This window comes from Fistularia commersonii, chromosome 20, assembly GCF_037954325.1.
Source record: "Fistularia commersonii isolate RoL2024-O1a breed Wild chromosome 20, RoL_Fcom_v1.0, whole genome shotgun sequence".
NCBI lineage: Eukaryota > Metazoa > Chordata > Actinopteri > Syngnathiformes > Fistulariidae > Fistularia > Fistularia commersonii.
In genome coordinates, this window is record NC_141303.1 from 11,145,728 (window position 1) to 11,169,810 (window position 24,083).

A 24,083-nucleotide genomic window follows, 5' to 3' on the forward strand; every position below is an offset into this window, starting at 1 on the left:
GACGTATGCGACCTGCACATGCGCAAAGCCTGTTTCGCTTAGTCACATGACAAGAGACCAGCTGATCGCTACGAACCGAGAGTCGGAAAAAGGCTCCTGTTTAGTCCTCTAATCCCGCATCAGAACAGGCGCATTTTTGGAAACTTCGCGTAATATACAGACTCAAAATTCGGGTTAAGTAAAAACGCTGTCTCTGTAAAGCTGACTTACAGAAGATCGACCAAACAGCGAAAAGATGTCTGGAAAAGACAGGATCGACATATTCCCCTCCAGAATGTAAGCATTGCTAGCTTTATGCTAGCACCATCAGCTTTAATTTTGCATTTTTACAGTTGAATTTCTGCATCATCTGTTTCCCAAGTGAAAGATTCAAGACTACCTCAGCACTGCAATTTAAACAAGCTTTGTTCTTTTATTTTTCAAAAAGAGGAAGGCTCCTTGTCCTGTCATGTGATGCATTTTCCAACAGGATCCAAGATTGTAAAATGGCAACAAACCCCTCCAGACACCGTGTATTCACCTGTGCTGAGCCAAACAAGTGTCGCTATACGTGGCAGAGCCGCGCTTAGCTGTTGGCCCACGAACATTCAACGTTTATTACGAGTTTTTATTGGAGACGAATATTAAACCTTTTTATGGACTGACCTCGAAATCTATGAAACCAGATTTGGTCTCAGTCGTGACTCCGAGCCATGTGATTAAGACTGCGTTCAGAGCAGGTCGCTAATGGACAATCATAACTGAAGGATTCGTCGAATCGGGTATTTTCTGTCATTATAAATCCAGTGACATTAATTGAATATATTCTACCTCAAGTCTAATGTAGGAACTTCTCAGTTGGGGTCACAGCACTCCACGGATATCACAGATAAGTTTGATATGACAATGGACGGTTATCATGCTGTGTGTAGTCAGCACTAAATCTCAGAGGAGAAAATAGCAGAGAACCGTGGCTGATTCTGGTTGTTTCTGTCCCTCTTCAACAGTCGGCTTTACTGGAGGATTTTGAACCCTAAACAAAAAAAAAAAAAAAATCAATCAGTTATGAAAAGAAGTAATATATATAACAACTGTGTAAAGATAAGATTGAACCAAAAGGAGTTTATTCTTAAACGATAGAAAAACCTAAACTGTTTTTTTTTTTAATGTCTAAACATCATTAAAACTGATTTAGTTGTAAGTTAGTTAAAATATCCTGAAACGTGATACTTTCCGAAATGGTTGCCACACTATGCAGTCAAAGGGTTTCATAAACATCTATCAAAACACCCGTGATGAAGAGAGAGATATTTTGTCAGATACAGAGGATTCAGAATTTTCAAACCTGTGGAATAAAATTGTGAAATTCAGGTCAGGTCACTATTGCTGTGTTTGAATATTTCAAAACGATATTAATAGTCTTCTGTACAAATAAAAGCCCTGGTGTCTGGCACATGAATGTCCATACTTTACCATTTCATTCCTGAATTTTTCATTTCCTGATATGACGTTAATTTTGAACTCAATGTGCATTTTGTCTGGGTTCCCAGGGCACAGACCATTATGAAGGCCCGGATGAAAGGAGCGCAGACCGGCCGCAACTTGCTCAAGAAGAAGTCGGATGCTCTCTCCATGCGATTCCGTCAAATCCTTCGCAAGATTATCGAAGTCAGCTGATCCTTTTATTCGGACTCATTTAAAGTAGATGCAAAACTATTAAAAAATGGTGCCGTTATTAAGGCTATAATGTTCAAGCTAGACAAAGTAAAATCAGGATTTATGTCATAATTGTTGGATTTGACTACATAATTTGTCGCTTTGATTTCTTTATTATATCTCTCACGTCAGTGCTGATCAATCGATTAAAAAAAGTTTTTGTCTTCCATGTCTTTAGACTAAGACCAAAATGGGGGAAGTGATGAGGGAGGCGGCCTTCTCTTTAGCTGAAGCCAAATTCACTGCTGGAGACTTCAGGTAAGAAAAAGTCTTTAAGACTGATGTCTCTCATGGACAGTGAAGACTCATCTGCAACCTCCATGTGTAATTATGTCCATAGCACAACTGTTATCCAGAATGTCAACAAAGCACAGGTGAAGGTCAGAGCCAAGAAGGATAATGTAGCAGGTTAGCCTTAAAAAGCAATATCACATTTGATCAAAACTGTGACAGAGTTCCATCTAACCTTTGCCGCTTGTGTTCTACAAGGTGTTACGCTGCCAGTGTTTGAACACTACCAAGAGGGCGGGGACAGTAAGTAACCTTTCTTCAGTATGAGGAGAGTCATTTGCTGTGATTGGCGGGGATCTTATGTTCTCTATATTTGTGTGCGCATCAGGTTATGAGCTAACTGGTTTGGCAAGAGGAGGAGAGCAGCTCTCCAGGTTGAAGAGGAACTATGCCAGAGCTGTGGAGCTGCTGGTGGAGTTGGCCTCCTTACAGGTAGGCGGTATAGTTACAAGGAGGTTATGCTTTGTTTCATTTCCATCACAAAAAAAGAAGGTTGTTGTTTTTTGAAATTCTACATCACAAGCTTTTCTGTTTCGCTAAACAAACCCTCTCTTTCTCTATTTCTGTAGACTATAATTCTTTACATAATACTGACTATACAGAAACCAATCACTACATTACGTATAATTTTAGCATCCATATTCAGACCAAGATCCCTTTGTTTTATATTTGAATTTTCTATTCGTAGCTTGCAATGGTTTTTTGGGGTTGTTTTGGTGATCATAGCTGTCCCTCAGTAAATGTTTATTTTTGAGTGTCAAATATGGCTTGAGTAAACTGGCAATTAATCACATAAAAAAAATTAATACAATCAGAAAATCACAACTGAGGATTCAGCAAGAAATTATTAGACAATGATCGATTATGTTCCAATAAAATGACAAAAATTAGGAAAGGGCTTTTCAAAAATTTCAGTGAATTTGTTTTATCTGCCTTTTGTTTTCCTTTGCTTAGGCAGAGAGCTATTTATAGAGATACTGACAGATGATCTCTTAATTGTAACCTACTTTCTTTCTCCAGACGTCTTTTGTCACTCTGGATGAAGCTATAAAGATCACCAACCGCCGTGTGAACGCAATTGAGCATGGTAAAATCAGGTCGTTTTTTTTCCCCCAGAATGTAGTTCAGAGTATTTGCGGTTAGCTGAACATTTCTTTACCACGCTTTTCAGTGATTATCCCTCGGATTGATCGCACGCTCACCTACATCATCACAGAGCTGGATGAGAGAGAGCGAGAGGAGTTTTACAGGTTGGTTTTAAATCACCATCGAAGTTGATCTTTTGAGTCCTGGAAAACATGAAAAGTAGTTGACTCATTTTCCACACATGGAAACTAAGAGAGGACAAAATGGAAAAACTATTATTGACTATTAAAACTAGTGGTGTAAAATCAATCACGTTGCAGTGTATTTGCATTTGATATGTGACGAAATTAATTTTAAAGCTGAAAAATGTACCACCATTTTGGGTCATTGACGTAGTTCTTACTTCTCCATTAGAAAGACAAACATGCGCAAAAAGTAAGAGTGCAACAGGACATTTAGAGTTATATGAACATAGCCCTAAAAATGTAATTATAATAGAAAATCTTTCAAGTGCATATACATATGAGAAAAAGCTTTCGATTAACAAGAAATCTGAAAAATTCTAGGGAAAAAAAAAACAACTGAGAAATGCAAAAAAAATATTCACAGTACTAGTGAGGAACATGTAGTATCCATTATGGCAGCTGGAAATATCCTGTAGGAAACTCTTACTTCTTTGAAAAGGACAGAGGTTCCGGTGATGCTACTTCTTCATGGTCACATGTATGTGATGCCAGTGTGATCTCCCTGTATTTTGTCCTTTACTTTTTGACCTTCCAGGCTGAAGAAAATCCAAGAGAAGAAGAAGCAACTGAGGGAAAAGACAGAACGAGAGATTGCTGCCCGCATGGCGAAACTGGGTCCCATGGCGGAACCAGCCAACATGCTGACGGAGGAGACGGATGAGGACCTGCTCTTTGAGTGACAGGCCTCGCTATCATCTGCATCCTTCACCCTATTTATTCTGTGTCCACAGGCTGTGTCCGTCTTTTCATGCAAGTGAAGCAAGTGGTTGTTTGTGTGCTGGTTTGTGATTTATTTTTCTGTTTCTGCGCCAAACCGTGCTGTGTTTCCAGAGTCGTCACTGTAGTGCACCGAAATACGTCGTCATTGCAATTGGTTGTCACCAAGAAGGGTTAAAACAAGCTAAATAATAAGCGGTTGTAACATGTGAAGAGAGCTGGATTTAAAATAAGCATTCCTCATGATGAACCTGTAGATTTTCCCTGACCACATTCAGAGCAATTTGCATGCTGTCAAGCCTATGGTGGTTGTAGATTTCAGAGTGTGAGTTTGTGCTGTGGAAGCCTGGGCCCATATCACAGGGGTTTGTTGTTTCTCAATGTAAGGACATTTTTCATTTCACCTGAGACCCTGTAAAAATAAAACCCTGTGACACTGCTGTGCCCAAATAAAGTGCTTCTCAGAGGAAAAACCCATTGTCCTCCTGTCATCACAGTATTATTCAACATAGCTATCTTTCTAAAATAGCCCTGATTCATACACAAGAACAAAGTAAACTGATTTACAGTAAAATGCTGTCGAATTTCACTACATATCTACACAAGTCATTATCTCAGGTTTGTGATTTTATTAGCACTCATTCAGAATTGTTTCATTTTAAGGACCTGGTATAACACGAGACATGGCTCTTTAGTGACCATAACTACTATAACCTTTCATACAATAATTACAAAAAAGCCACTCACTTTCCAGAGCGCTTCGCAGCAGGATACTGATAAGTGACCACTGCAAGAAATGAGTCAAGACAGAGTAATACTGACGTAGATACAGAAGTAATCCAAAACTGCGAGATACAGCATATTCTTCATTTGGTTTCCAAGTGGGAAGTTTATACAGACTTCAAGTGTAAGAGTAAAATATTAAATTCTTTTTTTCTAAATTATATTTACAAATGATAAATAACTATTGGAAATAGGATAGGAATATTTGTTTCATAAATGACATTGCATAGAACTCATCAACTCTCCAAAATAAAGGAAAACAAAACAGCCACAAATACAGATGTGTCTTGAAAGTTCATGTAGGAAATGTGGATCTATCCCTGCAACATGTCATGTTCACCTCTACAAATGAGGAAATGTGCAAATGAGATAAAGTGACTGTCCTTATGCCAGTAGCGATGGCTTACACCTCCTCTGTGAGGCTCCTTCAGGTCCAGGTGACCCTGATGACATTCAGCAAAGCCAGGAGGTGGGTACCCACTGTGGCTCAGTGTCCAGCTTCTCAATCAGCCGCCGAAGCTCGTGAAACGCATGGTCTGGATCAGTGTTCACGATGGTTGCATCGAAGAAGTGGCTAAAACTCTGTTCCATTTCCCGAGCCTTTTCAATGACCTCCTTTAGCTCCTCAAGCTGAAGATGAATCAGTTGATAAAGAGAAAACAGGCCTGAACTGACTCATGTGTGAGACACAGGTCATAAATGTTGCAGACAAAAATCATTTGAGGAAAATGCAAACTGTCTATAAAGCTCTCAGTACCTTTGGTGTTTTCCCATCTGCAGCCAGCAGGGTGCGTAATCGTTCCTGAGAAGGAGGAGCGATGAAGATGACATAGGGCTTGAGGTTAGAGGATCTCAGCACCCGCAGCGACTGCCAAGTGCAAGAACATTCAAGCGGATAAAACAAGAGAAGAGTTTGTGTTAAGGACACTTAGCAAGAGCACAGCAATGCAATGTGGAATGCATGTCAAACCTTGATACAAAATATGAGAACTGCTTAGAAATGCAGCGCAATATTGAATTCTTTTCGTTTTTTTGCACTAAAAGTAAAATACTAGATTTATTTAAGAATAAACACAGAATTACCTAACAAATGTCTAATATTAGAAACATTTGATCTAAAAACTGCCCCATGAAATCTGAAAGATTAGCAAGACATTGCCATGAAAGGCTGGCATAATTTCTCTAAAGGGTAAAAATGACCTTAATTGTAACTAAAATTCACTAGAAACAAGCTGGACACAATCAAACAAAAGTATCTGGATTACAATATCAAGTGATTTAAATTGTGGATCATACTTTGGATAAGAAGGCAAAAAGAGAAAAAATGTTTTGGGAAACATCTAATTAATGAATTAACAAAGAAATACGTGAAAGCAATTTTTAATTGATTCAAAATCAACAAGAAAAATACAGTCAAAGGGATAAAATTGATGGATCAGATACAAGACCACCAGAGGCCTCCTACCCGGGTGTGCAAGCAGAGCAAGCAGATGCGTCCAGAGTTGATGATGTGTCGGACTGAGTCGGTGCTGGTACCGTACAAATTTTTCTCATACTCTCCAGACTCGATGAACTTCCCTGCTGCAAGGTCGGTTTCAAAGCCAGGTCTACTCACAAAGTGATATTCATGTCCGTTTCGCTCGTGTATCCTTGGATTTCTTGTGGTGTCTATATTATGAAAAAAGTAATATGATTAAAATCCCAAATGACTCCTTTTTTCAGATGAATGAACCAATTTTTTCTTTGTTGGGAGTTGGAGTGGCTTCAGGTTGTTTCTTACATATATGATATTGAAACAGAGGTTACCCCGTAGAGTATTTGACATGACCGTGTTATAACACTCTGACATGGCTTGGGCTTACGTGGGACAGCAACGGCAAACTTTTCTGGCTCAATGGAAAGAAGGCGCCGCCGCAACTCATCGTGGCCGCTGTTTGTGGGACCAATCAGAGCAATGGGACGCTTGCGGTTGGCAGGCTGGTGGTAGAGGGACATCTCCTCGTAGGTTAAGATGTCATCACAATCTGCGGGGAGAGTTGGGTAGTATCCTACTGAAACTACTTTTCTAAATCTTGAACTGATCTCCTCTAACTAAAACTGACCCATGACCTCTCAGTGGAAGCAGAGAGGTTAATTATTTTCAGGTCACTTTAGAGAGGCATCAGTACATTATCACTGTGTGATAGCGGGCGTTACCCCTTTTTTTGTGTTCTTTTTTCTATGCCCGGTTCATCACAACAAACATTCAAGTACGAAGCAGTCACATTCAAGCCATGAGTTTGCCTGTCTGTGTGCAAGTGTGTGGAACAAGCTTCCTCCAAGCCATTTAGGCACCTGCTGGGCACCTGTTGGTGCTGCTCTGATCCTGTCTATGAAGATGGGGACTAATCTGACCTGTGACACACACATTCGGAGCAAGCTGCTGGGAGGACGGCAAAACATGTCAGCTAGAGCAATCGTAGTTTGCATGGCATTAGCACTGACAATGTGTGGACACTTGAACCGTAAGCTGCTCAGCGCGGAGGTTTTTCACAGGTGAAACAGGAGGAGTGAGAGTAGGTGACCTCACATGTGACAGGAGAGGGCTCTTCACTTGAAGTTTTAGGTTCAACGGCCATTCAGTTTTAGGGAAATATCAAATGTGTTCTTACCGGTATTTTTGCTCAATGTAGATGCATTTTTCTTCCTCTGTTTCTTGTTTTTCTTTACATACCAACTCTTTCCTGGAGACATAATAGGTAAAATAGCTTCAGAAGTTCATACTGGTTTTAACAATATAAGTGCTAATACATCTGTCTTTGTATGAAACAAAAAAATGTTGAATATTCACATCAATGTTTTTTTGTTTTTGACTCAGTGTGTGTTTTGACATCACCCTCTTACCTTGGTGTTCTCGGGTTCTGTCTGTTAAAGTTCTTTTTAAAGTCTCTCTTTGTTGCTGGAAGCTCTTTCCTGGGAATAAGAACAACAAATAGATAAATTACTTATTCATGAGCCCATGATTTTTTCAAAGTTTTGTATTTAATTGTTATTTGAATTCAACTGGGCAGAGACCTTGACTGGAGATGTTGTTAAATTTAGATAAACTCACATTAAAAAAATTATAAAAATGTATCCATAGTTTTAGCTCCATGAGCTAAAGAAAAGTCAGTAAGATGGCCCACTTTCCATTTCAATTGCTTCAACCTCAAGTTCTTCCAGGCACAACAGACCTGGGTCAAAGAGTAATCTCAAATAATTCTTAGGTGTTTGTTGTAATCTGCTCGACATCCCTGGTGGGAGGGGTTTCAAAGTGCCAGTTTAGCCTCCAGTGTCAGACATTTTTTTTTTATTGGAGGTAGCTAGAATTTGCAACATTGTCACTAACTCACTAGTAAAAAGTGTGATTGTCTGTGTATCTCTGACAGTCACTGTTGTGTCTTTTTACAGTTATTTGTACATTCGAGACATACAGTATTTACTGGAAGTATTTAAGGTAGGTCAATTTCTTTACTCATAATACATGATTTAAACCTTAATTTGGAATGTTCTTCAATATACATGAAAAATCAGTTTCTCATCTGCATTTGTATTCTCATTTGTTCGATGTGACAATTTCATGTTTTTCCCAATTGGAAATCATTCAAGGTCTTATTTCACCAAAATTTGCTTATCAATTCTGTAACCTGTTTCCAAAGATAATTAAAAATGAATAGTAAGGTAGACATAGTGGATTCATGATTTCAAGTCCATGCCAGGCTTAATGTGAAAAGCACATAACAAATATTTCCACAGAAATCTCTCAACAGACAGTCTCAATCTTATCCTCACCTGGAATGAGACCAGCCAGGGGCTGGTTTTCCTCATCTCCGTCCCTGTAGGCCTGCCACCAGTTAGGGTCATCCTGGCTGATGACGTGGAGGATGTCTCCCTTCTGAAAGGACAAGCCCAGCTCTCGACATGGCACGAATGGGTCATCTGAGGGGTCGTAGTCGAAGTAAGCTCGCACGTGCATCTGAGGAAAGGTTTATAAAGTCGACGTTGGCATTGCATGCATGCAGACAGGCTTCTCACACAAGAAGGTACTTACCACAGTCTGTCTGTATGGGGCAGGTTTAATCTGCGAGCTCGGGATGAGGAGGAAGGTCAAAGTGCCATGCATTTGTTGCTGATGTAAAGGATGAATGAAATCAATGAATTCAATCGTAAATATAGCATGTAACAAATGGAACATGAAAAACATTTTAAGAAAAGTATCAACCACACTGGATGATGACTTGTGGTGGCTTGGGCTCAGCATTTTCTAACAGGTAATGTTGCTGTTAAGATGACCATCTAAGAGGAAAGTTATTGCTTATCATTTAATACCTCATTAATCAACTAAAACATAACTTGGCCCAACAAAGTGGAAAACAGAAAATTGGGTTTTAGGATAAGGCCCTGCATCTGTGTTTTCTGGCTACCATTTTTTTTTCTTGATTCTTACCAGTAGGTCGTGTACATCATTGACATGTTTGCCACGAACAGAGATGCCGTTGATTTCCAAGATCTCATCTCCCTCACTGAGAAGGCCACTCCGCTCTGCTGCACCGCCTTTCACCACACGGCTCACCACCACACTGTCCATGTCGTTACGTACTGTTGCGCCCTGATAACCACACACATGCAAGAGTGCGCACACACACACACACACACACACACACACACACACACACACGCACACACACACACACACGCACACACACACACACACACACAAGGATTTCAAATAAATGAGATAAATAATCTTGCAGGCTACAGACATGATATGTAATGAGAACAGTACATCAAAGCTGAACTCATTATTTGAATTACACGGATACACTGACACTGTGGGCATCTGGAGGTCGTACTTGGTTGATAGATGCATACATACATACCTGCACATACACACACACATGCATGCATATAATATATATGGTGACGATTGTGGGGGTGAAACATTTGAAAGACTGAGTGGTAATAGAATGGCTGGATGGAAATTCAAACTCACTGCACTGATCGACATAGCAGTAATTCTCAAAGAGATATTAACTATGTAAGTGACAGTATATAGTCTTATAAAAAATGAGAAAACCAGTATGTCTTTTTCAAGTTCATTTTGACACGTGGATTCACTTGTGAAAACTAAGCAAACAAATGCAGTAACTACTGGTCTCACTTTTGGCATGACTGGTTAAACTTTATAATGCAACTTCTCACCAGTGGAGTGTCACGCATCTTCTCCAGCCGCACCAGTTTAACTGTTTCACCGAGGTACTGGATAACGTCCTCCGATGTTGTTTCCTGTTCTGCCAAACTGTCATGGACCTGCATGAGCGCCTAATATATACACATATTGATAACATATGCAGCAAATAAATACTGTCACACAATACAGTTTGAACATAATCCCACCTAACAGACAGCAACATAAATAATGCAGACAGTGTGAGATTAGAATAACTGCTATTTGTACAGCAGTTCCTTTACAACTGCAGTAACAGTTAGTTTATACACAACACCTCTCTGTGATTTGGTTCCATTGTTTATGAAAAATTCATGTCATTTTCATCTGAAAACCAACATAATAACCCCAGTCAGCTTAGCCACGTCTAAAGGCACTACCTTAATCCATGGGAAGACGCGGATAAGTTCTTCACTTTACTTAATGTGACAGGCACTCCATGGCCAAAAATTAATAAGCATAGGTGGGGGTAAGCTGATGCCCATAAACAATCATTCTTAATCTGCTATGCATTTACGAGACTGGATCCTAAAACAGTTGTTGTCAAACATCATTGCCTCTTGCTCATGAAGAGATACTATCACAAAAAGGCCCCAAGCCCCTCTCACAAATATACCTGTCTTTATCAGTTTGGGGTATCTTACTGTTTACAAGAACTGACAGCGGGCACTTATTGATTTGACACCATGTTCCCAACATGTCAGGAAATCTGTTACGCTTCCTGTGCCACAGAACAGGTTTGTATCACCCTGTCTCCCCTGGCTGCCTGTGTCTCAACCAGTGGAGGGGCTAATGGGCTGATGGGAAATGTTTGCAACAACATTCACATGGATGAAACATCAAACCTATAGTTCTTCCCCATAAGGACCCTCAAGTGTAAAAATCATGGCAGTCAACCACCTGAGGTTCTTTCTCACCTTTATACCTGTCTAATGGACGATGACAATCTGATAGTGGGGCCATTTTTTTACAGTACACCCAGACAGGGCTGGTCTGACAGGTGGGGCATCTGCAGTTTCAGACACTGCAGAGAAATTTAGTTTGAAGATGTCTTTACTCATATCAAGTTGTGCAAATCCAAATGTGTCAACTTTTGGCTAAATACAACATTAGACAATTAAGTTCAACCTGATTAAACTAAAGTTTAGCTTTGGCATTGATACTTTGCCATTTCTAAAGGGTTAAGAACACTGATGGTATAGTCTCTGTCACTGTCTGGGATGGACATCTCAGGCGCTTGTTATTTCTTTTATATGCTTTATGGCAGGGGTCAGGAACCTTTTTGACTGGGAGAGACATAAAAGCCAAATATTTCTAAATATATTTCACTGAGAGCCATATAGTCTTTTTAACCTATAATAAATTAAATATGTCTTACTTTTAATGTGACCTCTGGTGCTGCATGGATTTGTTCGAAGTGCCGCTTTATATTTGACCGTTTCATCAATGCAATTTTATCATTCCATATAAGACATACTGCAGATCAAAATGCAAATTCCTCTGTCCACGCAGCCTGGAATGCGCGGCAATCATTGTCTTTTTTTCTTTTCGCCATCTTTTTCCTTTACAATGGTTGAAGCGGATAAACTAGTTGGCTATCTGATAAAATTGGTTTCCTCACCTTTACAATGACCCGGACATGCTCAGAAACCATTGGTTCCCGACTCAACCAACAGGTAACTTGTGAAATTTATCTTCAAATCTAATTTCTGTTTACTTTAAAATGACACAGTATTATGAAGAAATATCACAAGTATTTTAAAATCAGTTCCAAACTGATTTTTTTTTTTCTCAAAATTGTCTGGGAGCCATATGCCGTCACTGGAAGAGCTATACATGGCTCGTGAGCCATAGGTTTCCGACCGCTGCTCTATGGCATAGTAGTTTGATTATAATGAATTTTGTCAAAGTTTGATAGTGTACCTCTGTGTTTTTCTACAGCATGCATCTCCCGGCTCTATAGCAACTACACTGTAATAAATACAAGCAACCGAAAGGAACAGCTGCTATTTAGGTGCAGAATGCACACAATAATGCCAGTATACTTTTAGAAAAAAGTTGCCTTTTCTCCTCAGTGAAACTACAGCAGCTGTCATTACCAAGATGCCTGACCCCTGTTACAAACAAAATCAGAAGCTATCCTTATAGAGACCAGTAATAATAACCCTTACGAATAACTTGCTGGTGTCAATATTAACAAATTAAAATAGGAAGCATGTATTAATGTGTAATATAAGATTGAATATGTAAAGCAAGAACTTGACGTTCCAAGTGGAAAAATGGCGTCATTTAATGAGAAAAAAACCTATTGACCTGTTCCTTGTGAGTCACTGAAGTTCCAGGGTGCTATAGTATTCAATATTTGCAGATTTACAGAACACGATTATGATGGAGAGAAGTAATTTGTTCTGCCAACTCAAAAGTTGAGCGCTAGCCAGTTGCATTTCAAGGATTCCCATTAGAGGTATAAAAATATTACCCCCCCATAGGATCCTAGTGGCTATCAAAGGATATGACCCTTGCTGATGCTATCTGGCTATAATAGTATTATGAGTTGAGGGGAGGTATGATAAGTCATCTGACATCTGACCTGGAGATGAGGATTGGTAAGCAGAGATTGGAGCTCCAAACCTTCCTTATGTTGACTGGACTGGAGAATCCTCTGGACCTACACATAAACACACATTCATTACATTGATGATGGGAGCTGGATGACTTGACACTGAAAATGTGTAGAGATTGATCTCAGTGTTAACTGTGACAGTATACTGACGGCTCAAAACAGCCATGTTTTGAGCCTTGTTTCTCACATAACATGCTTTCTGGATATCATGGACATCTATAAATGTTATATACATATATATCTGTTTTTGTGTTTTATTCCTTTTCTGATTTTGACAACAAGCTGTATTCAATGATTACATACATTAAAAACAGTGATTTGAATCCATCAGCATAGATTACGTTGTGTTGTTCCTTTTAAAAGTTGATAGGAAGTGATTTTACTGTAGATTTTCACAAGGTTTAAGGAAAGTAACATAGAACCACACACATGAACCCAAACTATGGCCAAATACATATACCAATTATAGTACATCCTTTATCCTCTGCGATCTCACAATAAGGCTTCACATTTCAAAAGAACCGCCCTGGTGGAAAACAATATTTTTAGTGAGAGGTCTTCCATCAGTAGAGACTTTATAGCACATACCAAAGCAGAACACTGAGTGCATTGAGTCTGTGTGTATTGATAAATGTAGTGATCATAAATTTTAAGATGCCAAATTTAAACCGCCTTTCTTGCAAAGGTACATTAAATTTCCTATAGTTCTTTGACTGTTATGATGCAGTATGATTACTTTTAATCATTCTATTACTGTGCTTTTTTATTCATTAGGAAGATATACGTGGTTGTAGATCAGTAGATATTTTTTTGCATTTCTTTTGTGCTGTTGTCTACTCTTCCTATGTTAAAGGCTTAGTTCATCTGTACACTAATCAAAGCTCTCACTAACAAGGTGACGCACTTTCCCCTCCCCCCTAAGCAGAACAGTACTTCAGCCCATGCTGCTGTAAGCTGCTGGAGATTCTTTTTCTGGCCTCCTTCCGGTAGTGTGTTGTGCTGCTCAGCTAGCCCCAAGAGCTACTGGGAGATTAGTTTGCCCAAGGGCCAATCTGACAGTCACACTCCCCAACCACTTAGTTTAGGCATACTGCAGCTCAAACTATTACGTGTTGTTAAGCATTTTCGGGAACTATGCCCGGTGGGTGAGTGCAAACACTGATTTACTGTAAGCAGGAGGCCGATGTGTTGTGTTGTCTGTGAAAAAAATAGATCATCTTACCCTGTCCTACACTGTTTAACTGTCTCATGTCAGCAGTAGAATAGCAACTCTTGTCACAGAATGCTGCTTGCTGCCCTTTGAATGAACTCTATGCAGCTCTTTGTAGCTTGATGTCAAAAAAGATTGAGGCATTCGCTAAAATCATGCGGTATCAGGCCGATTATGCCAAAAAAAAAACTTGTATTACACGCTTTTATTTAAACTATCAGAAGTTGACACTAATCCTGATGAAGTATCCATTGTGGGTGTAGCCTGTCATGGGTGTATAGGATTTTTACATAAATCGGGGAAAACCTAATCAAAATATCTGTCTTCCTATAAGGATTTGCCTCTGTCTGACAGGCAATATAGAAGCGCCTTCACCCTGCAGAGTCCTGACTCTGCAAGGACATGAATCATAGCTGCTTTGCTCTGGGAAAGACTGGCTTCCTTGTGTTTTGTGAATGAGATAGTCAACTGTGTTGAACTCTCACAAGCTTCAACCCGAACAGCTTCCGGCTATCTTTAATTCTTCATGTTGGATTGCAATTTACTTGAACTGTAACATAAACTTCTTTCATGGCACAATCTGTTTTTGGGATAAAAATATTAAATAAATGTACAATAAACTATCCATTAAAGTGCTGAATGAATGAGAAGAGACAAAAGAAGGTAACAGTAAATGTTCACACATTCATTAACTTATTTAGTCTACCTATACTGTAGTGAGGGACATGTACGCCCCTCCCTTCATATATACTGCATATATCCATCCATCCATCGTCCGCCGCGTATCCAGCTCTCAGGGTCACAAGGACACATAGAAGGCAAGAACCCTGGGAAGGGAGTGTAATGTATCTCCTGGTATATAGGATTTTACCAAGTCGCATAAATAAGATGGTGCAATGTCACTGACTATTTTATCGGTTAGCAGCAACAACTTAAACTCTGCTCTCACCCAAACACAAAGCCAGTGGAGAGGGGCCAGCACCAGAGTAATATGTTCATATCTACTTGGTCTGCTAAGAACACTCACTGCTGCATTCTTAAGAATTTGCAATTTGACTTCAACAAGATCCCATAAATCCCCCACTTTACAAAAAGATAATTTACAATTATAGTTATTTAATTAATTATAATTCCAGAAACATTTTCTCTGGCTGTACTGTATTTATGATGTTCAGTAAAATCTTTGACATAAGCTAACAAGATCCAAACCTTAAAGTATGTGATGACTATGCAAGTGCTTGTGCGGACGAACTTGCTGCTTGGTTCATCAAGTACCGAATTAGAAAAAAAGAATGACTCATTGCAATTGTTCACGCTTTTCTCTTTTGGACACAGACTATTTACAGATCACACAATGAGCAACGTTAGAACAAAATATGCTATGAAAAACACAGGGTTACCAGAACAGACCATGTTACATTTCCATATACTGTAAGTAGCTCAGTCAAACCTTTTTTTATATCACGTTCACTTCATTTGAAACTGAAAAAAATGGTCACTAGCAAGTGACTCATACCTCCAAACACAGGTCCTTTGCTTGTACTGTGAGGGGTGAGGAGGGGTTTGCTCTATTCATCTGCTGAGACACAGCACTGTAGATGGTGTAGGCATTCCTGAAGTCCTCTTTTGCAATGAGCTGCAGGAGCAGGTCCACGTCATGCTGGCTCTGGGTATCGGTTAAGTAGTGCTGCACCCAATTCAGAGCCTGCTGCAACTCTTCCACTTCTAAGAAATGAGCAGCAACAGTGAAGCGGTATAGAGACAACAGATTTGCATCAAAGAATACTGACAGAGATCAGAAGATCCCACTCCACTTATGCTGAAATTTATCCATCACATTTTTGCAAAGTTTCATTTCCTAAAAACATAAAGACAGACTGACTGAAGCTATCACATGTTCATCGCAAATATTAGAATCAGGTTGACAGGCTGGTCTAAGGTCATCCATCCCTACAGAGGAGGAATTAAAACCAATAATGTATTAACAAGAAATCAACTTTGTTGGATTTGTTTGTTTTGATTTTAGGTGTTTTTAGGTGTGTGTGTTTTAGGTCTTGGCACAACATTATCCATCAGTTGAATTTCAGGCAAAAAAATGCACATTTAATCAAATAACTGGGTGCCAGCTGAGAATCTTGTGAGTGCGATTAATATCAGAGCATGGTCTATCGATAATCTTGTTTCCTTCGACATTCGAACAGTATTTCTATTGACATTGAAACTAAGTTGTGGAGTTACACTGATGTTGACGATTACATGAAAACATTTAATTCCACTTTGCTTCTTCAGAGAATAAAAATACTCGCGAAGATTTGTAACTAGTTATATGAAATGTCAATTCATTTTCTTGGCCACAGACTGTGATTAAAAAAAAATTACAGAAAGATACACATTTCTAGATAAGGAAAATTATATTTTGGATTATATCAATCATTATTTAGTTTAACATTAAATCAAATATATTTCCCTGGGGCTACTACTACATTTTGTGTTCTGCAGCAAGTTTGCAAGTGGAATCAAGACACCAAGCAACCATGGCGGAGAGCTATTGTCAGACACAACGAACCTTCACTACAGCGCTTCAAAAGTCACTGATCTATCCTCTTTTTGTTTTCATTGATCTCAAAAACGTAAAACCGTACTGCTAGGTCAGTATTGTTCCTTTAACCCACCCTCCCTTTAACCCCTGTGAAGACCCTAAATAGTGCTCTCTCCAACTCAACCCACCTACAAAAGGATCCAGAGAACATGTGTCTTTGGTGGCCTTTTCCTTCCCCTCAAAGGTGGGATTGTCAATGCCTACTTTAGGGTTCTGTGACAGTTTCTTGAGTCTCAGGGAGGTGTTGGGGTCGATGTCATGCTTCACCCTGCTCTCCTCCTCTCTCCTCTTCCTCAGCTCCTCCTGGTAGTGTTGAATTCTCTCCATCGGGGTAGTACTGTGTGAAGATTTGATGAGGCTGGTTTCATCCCCTGGGCAGTCCACAGCCCTCTCTCTGTGATTCTTGGCCTGACCAGGGACCTCTTGCACATAACCGTTCATATGGGATGTGATCATCCCTGCTGTAGTAGCTCAGTGCTCAAATCGCCCTGGTCTTCAGTGAGATCTGCTTGAGTGTTACGAGGACCTGTTGTTGACTTTGCTCACATCAGGGACCATGTCAAACCCAAAGAAAAAGCAGTCCCTTAAGTTCTGTCTGCCTGTCATCCTGAAATATGAGCAGACAATCAATTAGATCTTCTTACTCACAGAAAAGTTTCACAACAGGTATGGTAAGATTAGGCCTTTGCAGAATAATTGCAGAATATTGAGGGACATTCAAATTGCTATTTCTGCTATATTTGAAAAAAACTTTTAGACTTTCAGAGTTATCATTACAACAGAATAGTATGAAATGGGAGGAGGGAAGCCTGAGCCTCTTTACTGAGACTGCTACCCCTGCGACCCAAACCCAGATAAGCAACAGAGGATAAATAAATGGATGGGTGGATTGATTTTGTCTTTTTACTACTTTACTTATTCTTTGTTTATGTTAATCAATTACTTCATTCAAACACATCTTCATGTTCTTGTGACTTTGTGCATAACTCTTTTAAATATCTTATCCTGTCTATAGCAATCTGATAATTTCAAAATATACTGACAGACTTACTTGCATTCTGATCTCATGTCAGGATCATTTTAATTTAGTAAATCTAGTAACTTTTTGAAAATTAAAAAGCTTATTAAAAATACTTGTTTATTTATTATGATTATATATGTTGAAAAAGAATGTTTTTCAACCTTTGAGCCCCTTGACTGTTGATCAAACCTAATACTAGCTCTTACAACATTTCAACTTTTACCCCACTTATTTAACTCTTCACACGGCAAGCACTGGGTCACCTGAAATCCGTCATCTAACTCTTGACTTGGACACAACTGTCTTCATGTCACCTTGTCCTTTTGAGCATCTTAAAAATATCCTTTTTTATGTATTGTGTATGGTTTATACCACATTGAATATAATGCCAGACACATCAACAATTCTACTACATTTACTGTACTACTACCATTTCGAGCTTGAACTATTTTCAAGATGCCTGTATTAACCTGGATTAGCAATTTTAGTGGTATTACTGAGAAACGTGAACTTGAGGTTAAGTCAGTTCTGTGGAAAAAAATCTAAATTTTCCCAAAGAATATTATCATGCAAGAACAGTTTCTGAGTGAGTGACCATAGTACGATGCGCAGGCAAAGAAGGCTGCCAGCATGTCACCCGTTTCAAGCTTGCTTTTAAATAAAGTTGTCTCCACTATGATATGATTTATATATGCAAGTTTCCAGGAATAAGCAATGATAAGAAAGAATTTACCTTTTCAGTTTCTGACATTTAAGACACATTCCAGAAAACACCTACACACACACACACGTATGTAAACATATATATATAAAACATAGGGAGTCATTAAGATAGACAGCTTTGTTGCTTTCCCACAAAGATCAGGTCATACATGAAGTAATTTCAAACAAGACTTATGATGTAATTTACTTCCAACAGCAGCCCTCCCCCTTCTCCTACCTACTTCCCACAACTAATTACAACTGGCAGGTCTACCATCTTCAGCTCTTGGTCCAAGCTTTCAAACCCCTCCCTTATGGAAGCATTTAGCTCTGTTTAGACTGGCGGCTGACAAACAGCAGAGACTTCCAGAGTGCCATCTGTTCCTGTGGGTTTGACTAAGCCTTGGATAGCTAAGAGGCTACAACTGCACTGGGAATGCACAGCGGTACCCAGACGAAACAGTGGGGATGAATGCATGTGCATAAACAGATAAAGCTACATTTAGAAGTACAATGTAGATGTGTTTATTTTGGCCCAACTAAGTATGAGCAGAGATGAGACACTGACACTTTTGTCAGCAAACTTGAATTTTAAATGTTTAATTGGAGATACCCTATAAACTCAGGTATAATCAAAGATAAGCATCACACAAGACCCTTTCAGTGCTCCTCAACAATCACCACTCTGGGTAATGTTTTTTGCATTTGGCTAATTAATTCATAATTATTTCATAATTTTGTCTATACAAAGGAGAAAATGAATAAATTACGACTAATACTTCAATATATATTTACATTGATAAATCCCTTTGATTCCTTCATTCAACCCACCCAAACCCTGTCTTCCTGCAGAGAAGATAAATATTTTTACATTGAAGTACGTGGAGGCAATACAATAGTTAAAGTGAAAGTCACTATCCGACATCCCTTTTGAAAAATAGGTCTATGGAAGGAATTATATTTCTGTCATGCTGAGGTTTATTCTTTCAGTTTGCAAGACCTACTCATGGAGTTCACTTTGCAATATTTCAGGTGACCTCCTATTAGTGATATTCATTTTTTAATTTATTCCTGTAAAGTTCATCAGATCAGAACTGCTTCAATCATACATACTGTAAAAATGTACACCTGTGTTTGGGGAATCAACAAGTTGTTGCAAAGTCGTAATCACTGTTTTGAAATGCAAGCTACCCATGTAGTCTACTGATGAGCTTTGTTATCAGGCACAACCTCAACCTCTCTTGTATTTGGCAGCTAGCAAATACAAAAAAATAAATAAAAAATAACACACACACACACACACACACACACACACACACACACACACACAGTGAAAATAAAAAATAAAAAAAAAACTAGCATTCATGAATCATAAACTTGTGCCAAATTCCTGATAGCTTCTGGCTTGATTGGAGATTAGTTCAGGTAATGCTAGCCTAGACCTGTTGGCAATGCAACGACTCTAATTATTTGGTGCTATTATCGAGATTTGGGTGCCTACAAATGTCCTAAAAAAGAAGAAATCTGAAGTACATCTATTTGTGGCGACACCATCGGACATAATGGCTGATTATATAATAACAGGTTTTCATTTTAGTGTGTTGTTAAACTAACAGTGATGTAACAAAGCAGAGAATTTAGCTTAGTAGCCTGAAGCCGCTAATGCGGGTACCGCTATCCTAGCTGTCCCGAAACAAAGTGCGAGCACTCACCACTTATTTCTCAGCGATTATCAGTAAAATAGGTTATTCCTTTATATTCCGACGCCAACTTTCACACACATGAAATATAGAGAAGGCATCTCCATTTCACACGGTCTTTCAGTCTTTAATGGTCCACGTTGAGCTGTAGTAGTGACTTTAGTCCAGGCACCGACAGGACACTTGTAGCCATTCCTGAGAAACTGCGCCTGGCGTTTTGAGTTGTCTCCCTGGCAACACTGCGGCTCCACAGCGCCACCCATCGGCCACACACGTAATGGCCCGATTTTTTTAAAGTTGTCCGACCGAAAAGGTTATTTTGTGGCGAAATTTCTTCTTAACTGCAGGTATCGCTACAACAGAAAATATGCTTTCTTTCAGAAGTAAAAGGCGTTGGTTTGAAATGAAACAAAGTAAATGTTCATATATATGATGTTAGCTAAGAATAGGACATGAAAGCTCTAATTATAGGCAATATTTTTAGGTGATGCCAATCATCATGGCTCTTTTGACTGGTAAGAATTTCAATGAAAAAAACACTTCATATTTTATTCACTGATAATATGTTTTGCATGCATGTTTAGTATTAATCTGCACAATGGCTTCAGCTGTCAAACAAGTTTACTTATCCCCTATGGATGAATTGAAAATTGTTTTTTGCTTAGAAAGTAAAAATAAGTACAATAAAAAATATACTCACTGCTAGGGCTTAGGTGCCTATTGTACCCATAGATGCTTAACTCCTGGGTCATTAGGACCCAGCAATTTATTTTAAAACACAATAGCTAGGATTTTTTTGAAGTTTGAGATCCTTATTAATCAACAGCCCCATTGCTATTGAGGTTCATCCTCAGTGACCTTTGAGTAAATGTATTACTTATGTATAAAAAACAAAAAACAGAAACCCATCATAGTACTTGTTACATTGTCAGTTTGTGCTTCAATAAATAAAATAGCACTTCTTGCCCTCAATAATACCAAAACATTGATGTTAAATCCTGGTCATGTTCATGCTAATCCCCTTATATTCCACACTTAATATACACACTCACATAGATGAATTTAACTAAGTTTGTGTCACAGCACCATTAATCATCACTGGCTAATGGGATCTACTGTCATTTCACCTTACAGAGCAGAACAGAAACTGCCTAATCTCATGCTGCCTCCGAAATATCTTCACCAGAGGCTGAAGCTGCCTTTTTCCTGCTGTATTTTCTATTAGGTTAATCCTTTCTGACACATCTGTGCTTAACCTCTTTTCCTCATTAGGCTTTCTCTCCTACCAGCTCCAAGTCTCAAATGCTTACCTTTCAGCAGGGGGGTAGAGAGGAAGAAAGGCAGCAAAGGCTATTTCATTTTCCAACGTTCATTGCAATTAAACTATGTTCCTGAGAGTGAAATGTTTGCCTTTTGGAAACCTTGATATTACTTGAGACACACATGTGCAGGATCTTGGTGAGAGTTCCATCTGGTGTGGCCACCATATAGCTTGTTACTCATTCATTCATATTACAGTGTTTGTCATTAAGTGTTTAACTGCAAAAAAAAAAAAAATCACCATTATTTCTTAGGATATATTTTATTAAAAAAAGGAAACCCAACAATAACTTTTTTTACATAATGATCAAGGATTTTTATTATCTTATTCTCTTTCATCAGTTTCATATTATTACAGAAAATGTTATAGTACAGCGTTGTTCAATGTCTCCTCATTGCTTAATAATTTCCTTAGGAGTGCTGGTCACATATATCTGTACAATATGGTTCTAATTTTTTTCTGTACATTTTTTTGTGAAGTTGGTTAAAAAGGCTGTCAGCACTTAAAGAAGCTGTTTCTTTTCTTTCTTTTTTCTTCAATAGTTGATCAAATAAAAGATTATTTTTCCCAGGTTTGGCTTGCCCATGGGGGGGTTTGGAGCGAAGCTTCCACCCGACCACCGTGAATATAAGGAAGCTTCAGGGTCTGGGCAGACTGGGGTGTCCCCCCCACCCACCCGCACACACGCACACACACACACCTCCCCAATGTCATCTCTTCCCTGCCCAGGCATTTGGCACTGCGCACATAAACAAGACTCACAAGATAAACAACAAGCAAAGCTCTTTGTGAAGCCATTATGATGCATACTAATGAGAGAAAAACAGAAGTGTCACCTTGATGAGCGCTCAAAAGAGGAAGTAGCCTTGATGTGGCCCCCCTTTCCTCTCAGCAGAGCACCATGGGAAATCTGAATTCTTCCTCAATTTTTTCTTCATTTTCAAAAACAGATTATTTTTTCCACTAAAGATGGGAAAATAATAATTATCTTTTTTGTCCTGGCAGGCACCTACAGCTGTCTATTAAAATGCTACTGCTATAGATAAGGTCTAGCATTGAACACACAAAGCAATGAAAGGAACAAAGTTGCCTTAATATAATAATGATAATAAGAATAATAATAAGAATAAGAATAATCATAATAATATATTACAGAATAAATCTCTTTTTATAATTAGTTTTTTTCATTAAAAGTTATATTTTCTTTGTTTGAAATACTATAGTCTTTTTAAATTAATTTTTTCATGTGTATCTAGGTTGTGATCAAGATGTTGACTATACCTCAACGTTATCCAAATCAATAAAAACTAGCTGTGCCGTTGCATATTACAGAATAGTCAATGATATGTGGACATGCACCGTGAACCACCATTCCAACCCTAGCTAAATGACGGCAACGCTCCGCCCCCCTGTGATGACATCATAGTCGCCCGATGACCATGACGTCAACCACTTCCCCCTTGTGCAGCTCCACGTATTGCTCGGTTTTCGGAGGTAGCATCAGGAGCCCGTTAGCGCTGCGCATACTCATCAGTCTGCTGCTCACCTGGTTCCCTGCAAGGCGGAGAGGAGCAAAGAGACAATACATTTTATACCAGAACAATAAACCATCACAAGATGCTTTCAATTATATTGGTTCTTCCAATCACAAAGCATCCAATTTTTCACAGTTGGACTGTGAAGTTACTGTCCCCTGTTTGTCACTGAAGAGGTGACTACAGTTAATAGGCTGTGAAATAAAATTGCTCTAATTAGATTTTCTGGAAATAAATCCATGGAGCTACGTAGTACACTGTCAATATGGCAGAGGTGTGAACTGGAATCACATGACTTGGACTGGAGTCACATAACATGACCTCAGAATCAGCACGTGTACATTTACAATTGTACTTTGAATTTAGCGATGATAACTAAAAATTCTGTGATGTAAGAAAAATTGAAACAAAATTCAATGTAATACATTTACCAATAAGAATTTATCCTTTATTAATCCCCGTGGGGAAATTTTGTTCTCTGCAATTAACCCATCATGGATGAACCATGATGCCGTCTGCCATCCATCAGCGGAGCAGTTAGGGGTTCAATGTCTTGCTCAACAACACTTTGACACACTAGGAGGAGCCGGGAATCGAACCAGGAACCATTGGTTTGGTTCCAATGAGGATTGCTCTACCTCCTGCGTCACGTTCCCCCCCAAAAGTTGCTTGGTACGTGTACATTTCTGCACTTGTCTGTGCAAGTAGAAACATTAAACATCTAACACTTAAATTACCTGATGTCATCTACCTTTGCTTGACAGTTATTTGTCTTGATTCTGGACATGAATGTAAAGTCTTTAGAACTACTTGGACCATTAAAACCAATAACTTGGCTCAAATAGATATTGTAATATTTCCCCTTTTGCGATCCCCTACAGCTTAAGATAATCTGTTTATTCTCTCTGAGCATTTAAAGATAATATAATACTAGTGTTCTTATAGATAGTGCATTTCAGTAAATTTCAGAGAATATACGGATGATATTTTGATCACTGACATCCAGGAATCATAAAAGAGCTGTTTCATTCATGTGCATAAAGGTAGCTGGTATGACTCCAAACACCACATTTTCCATGTTAGTTAATACCTGTGCTCTGTGCCCACGGCAGAGGCTCCTGGTGATGCCATGTCAGGATGCAGCGGTGGTATTCTGGACGAGGATCCAACTTCACATCACAAGACAACTACAGAAAAATCAAAAGGAGTGAAAAACATATATTCTCCAGGAACGAAGATTCCATATCCATGATATCTGAATTTCCAGGCAACACTGTAGTTAAAAAAAAAAGTAAGTTTTTAACTTTTAC

At 38.9% G+C, this 24,083-nt stretch overlaps 3 protein-coding genes across 10 annotated transcripts in view; 1 reads left to right on the top strand and 2 right to left on the bottom strand.

Annotated features, from left to right (window-relative positions):
* The first annotated feature begins 56 nt into the window (after positions 1-56).
* On the top strand, positions 57-4,507 carry atp6v1d (ATPase H+ transporting V1 subunit D). Its single transcript, XM_086167114.1, has 9 exons — positions 57-276; positions 1,530-1,647; positions 1,874-1,953; positions 2,036-2,103; positions 2,185-2,229; positions 2,315-2,418; positions 3,007-3,073; positions 3,158-3,236; positions 3,853-4,507. The coding sequence occupies exons 1-9, from the start codon at positions 236-238 to the stop codon at positions 3,995-3,997; spliced, it is 747 nt and encodes a 248-aa protein (XP_086023240.1). The 5' UTR covers positions 57-235; the 3' UTR covers positions 3,998-4,507.
* A 141-nt stretch (positions 4,508-4,648) lies between these two features.
* Positions 4,649-20,111, bottom strand: pals1b (protein associated with LIN7 1, MAGUK p55 family member b). Its single transcript, XM_086167113.1, has 14 exons — positions 19,930-20,111; positions 16,623-17,101; positions 15,412-15,620; positions 12,653-12,730; positions 10,038-10,157; positions 9,283-9,444; positions 8,887-8,964; positions 8,628-8,811; positions 7,701-7,769; positions 7,469-7,540; positions 6,680-6,841; positions 6,283-6,485; positions 5,575-5,685; positions 4,649-5,447 (listed from the first exon to the last, which is right to left on the bottom strand). The coding sequence occupies exons 2-14, from the start codon at positions 16,948-16,950 to the stop codon at positions 5,271-5,273; spliced, it is 1,953 nt and encodes a 650-aa protein (XP_086023239.1). The 5' UTR covers positions 16,951-17,101; positions 19,930-20,111; the 3' UTR covers positions 4,649-5,270.
* Positions 20,112-21,483: 1,372 nt separating this feature from the next.
* The window catches only part of gphnb (gephyrin b), a 96,515-nt gene continuing 93,915 nt past the window's right edge, over positions 21,484-24,083 (bottom strand). For 7 of the 8 annotated variants that reach the window (XM_086166968.1, XM_086166966.1, XM_086166965.1 and 4 more), the window contains 2 exons: positions 23,864-23,960; positions 21,484-22,792 (listed from right to left, as the gene is read on the bottom strand). In XM_086166968.1, coding sequence (XP_086023094.1) covers positions 22,659-22,792; positions 23,864-23,960 — 231 coding nt within the window. In that variant the 3' untranslated portion in view covers positions 21,484-22,658. The remainder of the gene's footprint in view (positions 22,793-23,863; positions 23,961-24,083) is intronic. The other variant, XM_086166969.1, reaches the window with a different exon arrangement.